This window comes from Leishmania braziliensis, chromosome 6 (assembly GCF_000002845.2).
Source record: "Leishmania braziliensis MHOM/BR/75/M2904 complete genome, chromosome 6".
Lineage (NCBI taxonomy): Eukaryota > Euglenozoa > Kinetoplastea > Trypanosomatida > Trypanosomatidae > Leishmania > Leishmania braziliensis.
The window spans coordinates 401560-413898 of record NC_009276.2 but is presented as its reverse complement, the minus strand read 5'-3'; the positions used below and the strand labels follow the sequence as shown (position 1 = coordinate 413898).

General features: G+C 60.5%; 2 protein-coding genes across 2 annotated transcripts; both read right to left on the bottom strand.

Moving 5' to 3' along the window:
- Window positions 1–1547: 1547 nt before the first annotated feature.
- LBRM_06_0960 (conserved hypothetical protein) lies at window positions 1548–4454 on the bottom strand (the record flags this gene model as incomplete). The annotated part of the gene is made up of 1 exon (XM_001561980.2): window positions 1548–4454. The coding sequence occupies one exon, from the start codon at window positions 4452–4454 to the stop codon at window positions 1548–1550; it is 2907 nt and encodes a 968-aa protein (XP_001562030.2).
- Window positions 4455–5810: 1356 nt separating this feature from the next.
- Window positions 5811–10775, bottom strand: LBRM_06_0950 (conserved hypothetical protein; the record flags this gene model as incomplete). Its single annotated transcript, XM_001561979.2, has 1 exon — window positions 5811–10775. The coding sequence occupies one exon, from the start codon at window positions 10773–10775 to the stop codon at window positions 5811–5813; it is 4965 nt and encodes a 1654-aa protein (XP_001562029.2).
- Window positions 10776–12339: the final 1564 nt, after the last annotated feature.

The following is a 12339-nucleotide window of genomic DNA, read 5'->3' as shown; positions in this document are numbered from 1 at the left end:
TCCACACACACACACACACACACACACACACACACATGCAACCACCCCACCCCTCCCTCACATAAGACCTGGAATCCGCTGATGACGCCGATCAGCAAAAGACCTCCGTCAGCCCACACCAGCAGCTGCACGCGCACGCGCAGGGCGCCGCCCCCACCACCACCACCACCCAAATACCACGAATACCGCACGCTACAATGCGTGTGCTGACTCCGCTGCTTTTTCTCTCCGCTGTACGCACACCACCCGCCATGGCACGATAACACGAAGAGGAGCAGCGCACCATTGGAGAGTTGGCTCTTGGACGGTGTTTGCTGGCGTGCTCCACTACGCGTCGTCCACTGCCCTAACCACCACCACCCGCGGCGTCAGCCTCCCCCCCCTCTCTCACGATCTCACTCCCTCTCCAGCCCGCTTGCTTTCTCTCCAACAGCTCACAGATGTTTCTTGTCTCTCTCTCCCTCTCTGTGTCGTGCTCATTATCTACACCCTCCGCCAAGTACGCTGACGTGCACTTCGGCAGGCACGCAGGGTAGCGTGGCGCACACAGACAGTGCGCTTACGGGAGGAATCACACAGGACAGTCACGTACGCGTAGGCGTCAAGGTGGAGAGGGAGATCAACAGAAGGGGAGAGGGAAGAAGCACAGGTGAGGGGGAGGGGGGGAGAAAGAGGCATAAGGGAGAGAAAGACAGAGACAGTGGAGAGGATGGGAGGGGGGTGGGTAGGTGACTGAGGGGCGATGCCAACGTCAACTTTTACCAACACCATTCAGCGAATCAACGACGGCGCAACATCCTCAGCACAGAAGACGGCAGTCCACGCATGACACAGGGCTGCAGAGCAACATCGACAACACAACAGATAACCGAGAGAGAGAGAGAGATGAACGTAACACAGATGACAACAACGAAACGAGGAAAGAAGCAAAAAAACACGTCCGCACGTGTGAGAGACAAACTGGCAGTTGTTAAGGAGGTGTAGCTGTCGTCAACGATCAGCCAAGGAAGGAAGGAAACAGCCAAACCAGGACGATCTCCTGCTGCCTGCTGGTCAACTCCGCGAGGAAATCCTGGTGTGGGACGTCCCGCACGCGCACAAGCCTATGAAAAAGGCAGAGAACTGGTGCGAGCGAGAGGGGGAGAACATGGCGGCAGTGGTGGAGAAGGTGGACAAACAGGAGAGGCGGGGGGGGAGAAGAATGAAAGGGGAGAAGAGCGACACCAACGATAACCGCAGTGAGAATGGCGGGAAAGAGGAGAGGCTCACCGCGCAACACCATTGGAGAAGAGAGAAGGAGAGGGAAGAGGGCTGTCCACGACAGCAAGCAAAGGCACACGCGCAGACATACATAGGGGGGGGGGGGGGGGGGCGAGACCCAAGTACGTCGAATACTGAGGTCTGCCAGACAGACATTGAGAGACAGAGAGACAGTAACCAGGATAATGGTGATGTGAAACACCGCTCCGACTCATGCTCACCTGCACGCTGATATGTCCGTTGCCCGCCTGACTTCCCCCTCGTACCTCCTCTCCTCCAAGGCGACGCTAGAAGACACCAAACTCTGTATCACCACTACAGAACATTACCCGGCGGCCAGCATGGTTGGCCTTGCGGCTGCGCGACTTGATGCACGACCTGCACGGCACCGCGTTCGCCTCGTAGGTGTAGGGGTGATTCCGAATTTCTCCCCAAAACGACATCTTCACAGTAGCAGAGTCGTCCTCTGCCACGGTGTTGGCCGCATCGCCTGGGCTGGTAGTCGGCAGTAGCACACTCTGACGAACAACGTAGCCAAACGGCATCTCTTTGGACTCGCTGACATACGCCTCATCGTACAGAGTCATCCACGCGCCCTGCGTCTGCTGTAGGATGCGGTAATCGGAATCGCCCCACACGAGGTCAACGTTCTCGATGGCAAACAGTGACAAGGACTGGTAGTACTTCAGGTGCGAGGTGCGATGGGCGTGCAGCATGAAGAGGATGCCGATCGTGGGGATGGGGCTGCCCTCGAGCTGGCGTACCATCGCAAGCCGCTTGTTTGACTTGCGGGTCTGCAGCAGGGTGGACGGGGACCGAAGAGTAATGCCGCTGGGGGGCCGAGTCGGGGGCACATAGCCAGACTCCACCTGGTTCTCTGAGGCACTATCCGTAAGCGCTTTCTTTCCGCTCTCCTGCGGCTTTGGCAGGTACTTGCCCGAGTCGTTAAAGCTGTTGTTACCTATAGAGTCGTAGTGCTTGCCCAGCATTGAAGTGGTGCTAGTTGGTGCTACAAGGTTGCCCTCCTCGTCCGCGATTGGCTTCATGATGTAGGTCGAATCACCCTCGTGCACCGCGCACCGGTAGGCGTAGAGAGTCAGGAACTTCACGTAGCGGCTCCAGTCAAGGTCCGTCTTCCACAGAGAGTCCTCGTTACGCAGGAAACAGTGGTTCATGTGAAAAAATTGCTGAATGGACGCAGCGAACTCCTCCATACCCTTCTCCATGAAGTGCGACGTGATCGCCTGGTCCAACACACCAGCCAAGTCGTGCGCCGAGTCGATGGACACTAGCATCTCCCAGTCCTGTGTTACTTCAGCTGTTGTGTTGCCCACCAGCAACGGCAGCGTCTTTGGAATCGCCGTATTCCCATCAGCGAGTGCAGCGTCGGTGGCTGATTGTGCTGCCGACGCACGCAGCCGCTTACCCCAGAAGTCATACCGCAGCCATGAGAGATCGCGCTGGGCGGAGCGCACCATTAAGTTCCAAATGCGCCTCGACGCGTCCACGACACTTCTCGCCTCCGCCTGATGCTTCGTCTGCTCTGTGAAGAAGGCCCGGTAGTTGCAGTCGAGGATGCGCCCGCACACAGCCTCGCAGTCGATGCGGTAGTTGAGCGGGTTGACGGTGAGCTGTGCGTAGTGGATGATCATAACATCCAGGGGCGGGATAATGACGGCGTCGTAGTTGGCCGCCTGTATAGCTAGGAAGAAGATGTAGCGGCTGATGGCAATCTTGAGGTGCACCTGCCCAAGAGAGGCTGGCTCGACGCTGCACTTGATGCTCGGCGCTTCGGTGACTGTCTTGGGGAAGAAGAAGCGCTCGCCCTCGGTAAAGGCCTTGAGGGCCGCCGCATGGTTGTGCAGGATCATCTCATCCACGGAGAGGTCAACCTTAAAGTAGCCGTCTGACAAGAGATTGATGACCGTCTCGATGATGTCGCCGGTGAAGAGGTTACTGCGCAGCTGCACCTCGTTCAGAGTGCGTAGCCGTAGCGCGCAGAGTTCGATCGGGATCTTGGTGCGATAGGGGCTCATGTTGTGCTCGCTCCTCCACACCTCCCACTGAACGTTGCTCAAGTTGCGCAGCTTGCCAATGTCAAACCACTCGTTACGCGACTGCGACGGGTCCTCGGCAAAGGGGCAGCCAGTGACATTGAGTGTCACCAGCCTGTGCAGCGAGAAGAGCGTCATGTTCGGGTCGTTAAGGTTTTCGTTCTCAGAGAGGTCGAGTTCCTCGAGCTGATCCAGTTTGTGGAAGTACTTGGGCACCATACGAAAGTTGCACGCGCGCAGCGAGAGCCGCTTCAGTGGAATGGGCTGCGTCACATGAGAGACAATGCCTTCCCTGCTCGCCTTGCTGAGGCTGGCGCGGTTCGTCGCGGCGCTGGTGCCGCCGAGAGAGACGTGGGTAGCTGTTTCCTCCTCCTCGAAGTCGCCGCCCTCCTCTTCGTCCGGCACATCTGTGAAGCCGTTGGTGCAGGTGGTAGTCACCGTCCCGGTGCTTGGCACGTGCGGGAACCGCTTGACGACGCGGCCGGCGAGGACATCGAGCGTCTCGATGGGGTTCTCAGCGAGGTCGAGAAAATTTAGATGCGTCAGCAGCACCACCACCGCCGGCGGTGCCGTGAGGTTCATGCCGACCAGACGCAGCTCTACCAGCGAGCGCGGCATATTCCTGCCAAAGAAATGCGGGTCGGCGAAGGTGAAGGCGTTGCCAGAGATATCGAGCGACAGCAGCTTCATGCGCTTGATCGTGCTGGGCAGGGTGCGCCCACCGAGGTTGCAGTTTGCCACACCTAGCCTCTTTAGCCGGCTCAGGCGATGCAAGGCAACGCCAGCGATTTTGATCTCCATGTTATTGCCCACGTCGAGCTCCTCGAGCAGCTCGCACTGAATTATCGCCATAGGGATCTCCTTGAGGCCGCAATCCCGCACCGTCAGCGAGCGCAGCGAGAGGAGACGCGGCAATACGTCAAACCCCCGCGCGCTCTCAATGGGGTTGAAGCTGGCATTGATGCGCCACAGGCGTGGCAGCTGCACAAGCACCTCGGGGAAGCGCTGGAACCGGTTGTGGTCAATCTCCAGCTCACGTAGGTTTGACAGCAGTGGCAATTCCTTGGCCAGTGCGTAAAGCCTGTTGTTCGATAGAGTTAGCGATGTTGCAGTGCGGTGTAGATTATCCTCATTGATCATATTCACTACTTGCGGTCCAAACACATGCAGGTCGCGCCCCGAGAGGTCCACGTTACCGGAGCGACCGACATGAACGCCGGAGCCGAACACTGGTGAGGAGCTCCCAGCATCCTCGGTGGCGTCACGAGTGGAGCTTGCCATAGAGATTCTTCCCAATATTGCTGAGTTCTTGCACCCCATGCTCGTGTACCTGAGCAGAGGCTCGAGCGCTTTTCTAGCTTGATGCTTATCTTGTGAAGCTGGAACTGATGGTGAATGAATGGCTGAAAGAAGCACCCCCGTGCGTCGAGAGACAGACGCGCGCACACGCACAGGGATGGGAAAGAGAGAGAGAGAGGGAGGGAGGGAAGACGAGGCGGCGGGGGTGGGGGGGACTGGGAGTGCAGACTGACAGACACACCACGAAGGAAACGGTTGTCGATTATTCGCACAAGGGAAAAAACTACGGTGCGAGAGGGAGAAAAGTGCGGGCGTGAAAGCAACCCAACGAAGCGGCGTGTTGTGCAGAGTGGTGGTGTCAGCGTCCTCTCTCCCTCACACACTGCCCGCAGAGGCCTGCACGCATAGACCGAAATATACACAGAGCGATCGAGAGAGAGAGAGAGAGAGAGGGGGGGAGGGAAGGGAGGGAACTCGCCAAGGATAAAACAGCCAGACGCCGAGCGCAAAAACAAATGAAAACGAAAAAAAGGCGACGGAGGAGGAAAGTTGCCAAAGAGAGGGGGGGTGAGAAGCAGTGCTGATCGACGTGTGCCTGAACGCAAGTGGCGGTCCTGCTGTGACCGAGCAGAAATCGAGAGAGAGAGAAAGAGAGAAGCGGCCACCTGGTCGAGAGAGGCGGGAAGGAGAGGAGCGAAAGTGAGGTGAAAGAGGCAGGGGTAGGATGCAAGGGCAGGGGAAGGGTCAGTGACGAGCATGAGAAGTGGCAGAAATACAACACCACCACTCAGCCTTGTACACACACGCGAGCCTACATGGAGAGAGAGAGAGAGAGACGTGCGTATCAGCAGGCTCGCATGTGCCAGCGAAAGCGATGGGAGGCTTCTTGAGGGAGAGCGGAAGGGAGAGGGAAGAAGCAGCCGTGGACGACCGTCTTCGCACCTCCCCCCTACCCGCCCCCATCCCGGCAAATGAGCCCGTGTGGGCTTGTGGGTAGCACAGCAGAGCAGTGCTCTGTCTTGGTGTTTCTTCCTTGGCCTTACGGATCCTCGTACCCGTCAGTGCGCGAGCTCATCCTAGTCATGTGCGCCAAGCGAGACGCTCAGAGTGAGTTGGGAAGGGGAGGTGCTCAGAAAAGACCGAGAAGAGGAGAAGTCGACGAAGCGATGCTCAGTACGACGTCGACACCGTGCGTTGTTACGTGGACGGCGTGACACGGATGTCCGAGGTGATGGTCAGCTGCGCCTTATACCACAGGTTCACGATGTCAGTGTAGATGCGATGCCGCATTCGACGTAGCGCGTCCGTCGAGGCGCCAAAGACACGGTAGACGCAGTAAGAGGCGCCGAAGCGCGCGGCGAAGAGCAGCTCCGCCATCGACATCTCGAAGTCCTGCCGAGCGGCCGTGCAGGTGGACTTCACCTCCACGTACTGCACCACATCCCAGTGGTTGTTATAGACGGCGCTGCTGGCGCTGCTGGTGCTGCTCAGCCGTCGCGGCTTGATGACAAGGATATCAAAGGGTGAGCCGGCCTCGCAGTGCTCATTCACCCAGATCACGCGCACACCGCCCTGCTGCGCTTGCGTGGCGTACTCCTCGCGAAGCAGCTCGTAAACATAGCGCTCTGCCGCGACCGCGTAGTCCGGAGTGTCGCCACCGGCGCCGACCACGGCAGACGCAGCAGGCGGTCGAAGCCACATCCCGGCAGAGCGCACATCACGTCCAGCAGGGTCATGGCGGAGCTGCCCGCTCGTGTGCCCAGTAGCATCGACATTACCGCTGCGCGACCGCTTACGGAACCGCACACCGCCTCCGGTGCCCTGAAGCGCGCTGGAGGCGGTGCTGCTCCTGCGGTGGTACTGGAACGTGAGGAATGACTCCTGCTCCTCTTCTTCCCTGCCTCCCACACCCCCACTACCTGACGTCACACTGCTCTTGTCGCCGTCGGCGTCGTCTCCCTGCTGATGGCCGCACGCTGTAGCGGCCACGTCAGCTCCGCGACGACCCCCATCAGCAGCCTCGGCAACGACGCTTGCTGCCACGACAGCGTCCAGGTCGAGCTCCATAGGAAAGTTGTTCCAAGAAGGCATAGATGTCACGACCGCCGTGCTGCCGCCGACAGAGAGGGTGACGCGAAGCCGCCCGTTCACACCAAACCGTTGCACGAGGCCACCGCCGCCCCTGCAGCGAGGGGCAGTTTGTGGCGAGAAGGGCTTGGCATGCGCTACGAGCTCACGCGCGCTTGCCTGAGTCAGCGTCTGTGTGCCTGGCGCTTGGTCAGCTGGATTCCCCACGTGCGATCGGTCCCGCCTGCGTGGTTGACGCAGGGCGTCGGTGCCGGGTGGATAGGTCGGCATGTACCTTATGGAGGCGCACGATGAGAGGGTGAAGGGAACCTCTGCCTCAGCATCTTGAGCATTGGTGTCGACCAGTGCGGCGGCCTCCGTACTGGCCGACGCTCGAGATGCGAGCAGTGGTGCTTCCCTTGAGATACCGGTAAAGGCAGTTAGGCCGTAACGTTCGGCAATAGGCCGCAGCACGTGCTCGACCTGCTCACGCCGCCACTGCTGTTGCTGCGGGGAGATGTCGGCGCCGTCGCACCACTCGACAGAGCTGTCGAGCGAGGACAGGGCACCGAGGAGGCGCATGATCACGTCCCGGAGCTGTCGAACATCGGCCTCTGCGGACATACCAACTGGCATGAACAGCGGCAGAAGTGCCTCGGCGAGCATCGGGACGGGGGTTGCCTCAGCAGCGCCGTAGATGACGTTGTGCGCAGCAATGTACGCCAGCGGAATCTGTCGCTTATGCGCGTACACGTGACCGTTCAGGTGTAGGCGAACCGTCTGCACTGGCAAAGTGGACGCGGCCAGCACGCCCGAACCGGCCGTAGCGGTCAACACCACTCGCAGTCGCCGGAGTCGCTCGCGCAGCTGCTCGTACACGACACCGTACCACAGAGGGAGAGAAGCGCGGCAGAAGGCCTGCACGTAGGGTGCAATGGCGGCGATCTTGTCGTGCAGCACGCCGCCGGCCTCGGTGGCGACGGTGGTCCGGAAGCTGACACGCGTCTCGGCCAGCTGCGAGAGAGAGCGAATACCGAGATAGTGCAGCACCGCACACACCGCCCACGATGGCTCATGCACGCTGAAGCACAGAACACGCAGCGAGGGAGCGACGCCAGTACCGTTGCCGCTGCCACCCTTGGAGAGGCGCTCCATTACCGAGGTATGCGTAGGCAAAGGCGGCGACGAAGCGGTGAGCAAAACTCCGCCGTAGCCGCACCACTGAGGCGTTGCGTAGAGCAACCCATCGAGGCCGCAACGCCAGGCATGGTCACACGGAAACAGTCCAGCCCGCCACGGTGACGCTGCCCCCAGCGACTCCTGGAGACCGGCCAGCACCCTGTGAAGGGCCGCCTGCGCCGTCTGTTGCTGTCGCCGGAGGAGGAAAGGCGCCAACGCCGTCGCCGCCTCCTCCTCTGCCACACGCGCCGCGACATCCGCGTCCACGCAGCGCACAAACGACTCCACATACGCATCGGTGAATGACGGCTTCAAGGTCGCAGCAGGGCACAGTCGACGAGCACAGGCGGCGGCTGTCGTGCACCACGCCGCAACAGTAGGTTCGGCACGCACACCGAGAAGGCCGCAAAACGTGCTTTGCAGTGATGAGGAGTAATGGCGCTCTAAGCAGGCGCAGGTGAGAATCGCCGCTTCATGTGAGTCGTGCGCATCAGACAGCGCTGGCCCCCACCACGAAAACCAGCACACCTCCACCGGCGTCGCCATGTACAGTATCTCCCTCGTCTCCCCGGCCCTGGTAGTTGGGGAGGCAGCAGCCGGTGACGCGCCGCTGGTGCCGCCTGTGCCAAAGTGCCGCCGCAGCGACGCGAGCCGGCTAAGGGGTACGGTGCTGCCGCTGCTGCTGCTGCTGAACGAGGCTGCGAAGGGGTGGAAAAGAGGAATGCAACGACGATGTGCATAGCGCCCTGGCGTGCTTCCCTGTGCACTGGCTGAGTGCGACGCCAGCGATGAGGGTCCTGAACTTTGGCAGTCCATGCACGTCGCCCATGCCTCGCACAGCAGCTGCATGGGAACTACATCGCCGGCTGTGAAGGTCTCGAACACCGCGACCACGAGGTCCAACCACGTGTCGTCTGTGCTGGAGATCATCGCTTGTTCGCCCACAGAAGTGCCTCGTTCCTTCTCCAGGGCACTTGACTGCCGGTGCTGGGTCAGGAGGTCGCCAAGCCTCTCCAGCGGTGTCGTGGGCTCAGTGGACACCTCCACAGAGCTTCCAACCACCTCGGTAGTGAATGGCGTGTCCCTCACTCTCGGTGCGCTCTCGGCAGCAGTGGCTGTACTCTGTAGAGATAAGCTCGACATTGCGTCGGCGGTGTTGACGCTGCTCGTTGCAGCAAGGCCGAGGGATCCAGCCGGTTTCAGGAGCGAGGACAGCAACGAGGCGGCTGATGTTGGCGTTGCAGTTGAAGTGGTCGTGGTGCCGCTCATGAGAGCAGGCGCAACATTCAGTGAGGCCACCCGCCACGTCTCCGCTGCCGTAGCAGCACCAGCAGCAGCAACGGCGAGTGACCCCACGGAGATGACGGACTGCGTGTCGCAGACGACAGTCCCACGTCGCCGATGTACTGTCGATGGTAGCGGCGGGACTTCACTAGTGCCGCTGTTGGAAACGCGCTGACTAGGCGTCTCCTCCTCGCCCTTCACCGCACTTGAGGTCCACTGAGAAGGCAGAGGAGCCATGCGCAGGGTTGTCGATGCGGTGCTCCCAGATGCAGGCCCGTGCGTTGCTTGGCTCACCTCTGCTGTGGTCAACAAACCCACATGGAAGCGCAGCTCAACCCCTCCTCCTCCCCCCTTGTCACCTGCCAGCGAGCTGCACGCTTCACCATCTAGGGGTACTGTGCGCCACAGCGAGAGAGGGAGGCTGTAGGAGCGCGCCTCGGCCTCTGTGACCGTGACAGCAAAGTTCATGGCACGGGCGCCTGCAGACGTGATGCATGGCGTGGCACCTGCGCCACCGGCGAGACTGGCGCAGACAGCCTTCTCACGTGTGCGACGCATGCTGTCGAGAAGCTCCGCGTGCGCGCAGGCTGAGTCGAGGGACTGCAGTACACGCTCGTACAGTGTCCGGTTGCGCTCCCATCGAGCTGCCGCCTCGAACGACGCGTCTCTTACAAGCGCATCTTCACCACCGCCGCCGCTCCCAGTCACTACTACCGCTGTGTCTTTAGCATTGGTGCCTTGTGTGATGGCTGTCGCCGCGGCGATGCAGCTCTCCATCCACCGCCGGTACTGCTGCTGCTCAAGTTGGTGTGCACTCGCCAGTTCCTGCGTTAGCGACGCAAGCAGTGCGGCGTAATCCTGCACATGTATGCCGAGCTGTCGTACGTTTGCCAAACGCTTCTGCTCACGCACCGCTGCAGGCGCGGAAGATGACGACGCGCCGTCAAGGAGATGCCGCTCATAGAAGGCGGTGAAGCGGTTGAGCAAGTCGCGAGTGTCGCCACCACCGTAGAGCAACACATCCCTCGCCGCGGCATCGTTTAGCAGAAACGCGATCACGTCTCGAGCCCGCACCGGGAACACGACGGAGTTCGCGCGCAGCTGGAAATACTCCTGGACGACCGGCAACACCTGCAATCCAACGCCGAGCCCGAGCTCAGCAAAGTGCGCCACTCCCTCCTGAGCACAGACCCACTCCTCCAGCTCGTGAACCGTTACGATGGCGCGAGTGCTGATGGCTGCCATGACCGAGGATGTCAGTCTCAGCTGCAGCGCTGCCACGTGGGCAAGGGCAGGAACGTCGCGGAGCGCAAACGGCAGCGAGTTTATCGACGAGGTGATGGCCGCCAAGGTATGGGCCCCGCTGGCAATCCGCGCAGACGTCCTTGGATGTCCCACGCCACTGAGTCGTCCATACCCATGCACATCTGCATCATCCTCCTCCCCCTCTCTGCCCTCCACCTCTCGAAGGAGGGAGCTCATCACAAACGTTAGCAAGTCCTCTAGCAGGAGCGGACCACGTCGACGCTGCTCGTCCAGTGACAGGGCCCTGTACGCCTGTCGGTGCTCCAGCACGTATTCATTGACGCGCATCAGAATTTGAATCTGCTCACCGCTGTCGGACTCCTGCATTGTGTCTGACGATAGGCGAAAAACGCGGCTTGCGGTGGCGGTCTGGAAGGGAGTGGTGGCGGTGCCCGAAAAGGAGAAAGTGCGGTGGTATCCACTACAGACCCACTGCGGGAGGCACAGGAAGAAGGGAGAGGGGGGGCGGTAGCACGAGCTCGGAAGCCTCCACGCGCGTCACAGGTCACGGCTGTGGAAGCTGCGTAGCCACGTCAACCTCAGGAGAAACGTTTAGCCTTTTCAGAGCTACCCCAGTTTTCATCGTCGACGAGTGAGAACGAAGTGGAAGAGGAGAGAGAGAAAGAGTAAAGCGCAATAGTCCCGTGGTGATGACGATGGTGCTCGCGAGCAGGCACGGAAGGAGGGAGGCATGGCAAGTACACCCCGTGATAGGCACGAGGGAAAGAGTGAGAGCAGGAGAGGGGAGGAAGGTGTCGGGTGGGTAGTACAGGAGTGTACGTGCACCGAAGACCCAGCACGGGGCGAAGCCTGCGCTAGAGGAGGAAGATGGGGAGAGTCGAATGCATCTGTTAACGAAGAGAGAGTGAGAAGGAAAGCAAAACACCGATACGCCATCAGCAACAAGACTTCACCAACACCACTAAAGGCCCTCAGTAATACAAACATAGGCGCGTACACACAGAGCGAGGAAGCGAGAGAGAAGGTGGGAGAGGTGCGTTGAGGAAGAGTAGCCACGGACTGGGGTCATCCTCTCCGGCTGGGCTGTCTGAGAGATGAAAACGAGAAGGCAGCTGGTTTCTGCGTTGCCGCGGTAGTGAGGAAGTTGTCCGAGGGCCCCGCTCTCTGGGCACGAGTGATCAGCGATCGACCACCACCCGGCGCACAGAAAGCTATCACCGATGCACTCGCGCACACGTGAAACACACGCTCTGGCGCTGGCGGGAGACGAAAAACAAAATGAAGAACGACCGCCTACGACGCACACTTCGTCGACGCCCCCCCCCCGCCCTCCTCCGCTACGCACGCTCGGGAAGATACCAAAGCAGAGGAGAAAGCGAGGCAGAGACGTGCTCACGAAGAGAAAGCACCGATGACTGTGTTGGGCCAGCAGACGACGAAACGCTACATGGGTGAGGAGTTGTAACCCTAAGCACGTTTCGGCGTGTAGGAGGACACGCAGAAACGTCCACGCACCTCCTTCCAGCGCTCGCCTCGATTGTCCTCCCTCCGGCTTGCGAGTGTCCATTTTCGCGTCTCTGCTGGCGATGATGACGACGATGACGATGACGATGGTGTGGTGGTCGGCGCTTTTGGCTGGCGGCGAAGAAACCAGACGCGGTGTGCGACACGGCAGCCCCAAAGAGCAAACACACGCACATCAGCGACGCACCAAGTCGAGAGAGAGAGCGAGAGAGCGGGGGGAGGAGGAGAGGGGAGCGAAAAAAAAAGCGGAAGGCAAGCAGCAGGCATCAGCCAGCGGTGGGAGCGGGGGGGGGGGGGGGGGATATGCGGGGCCACTGGCACAACTCTCCCGAATAAAGGCAGATGCCCACGCCGAGAACTCTGGCTGGGAATTCCCTCCCCTCCCCTCCCAACCTCTCCTCTCCTC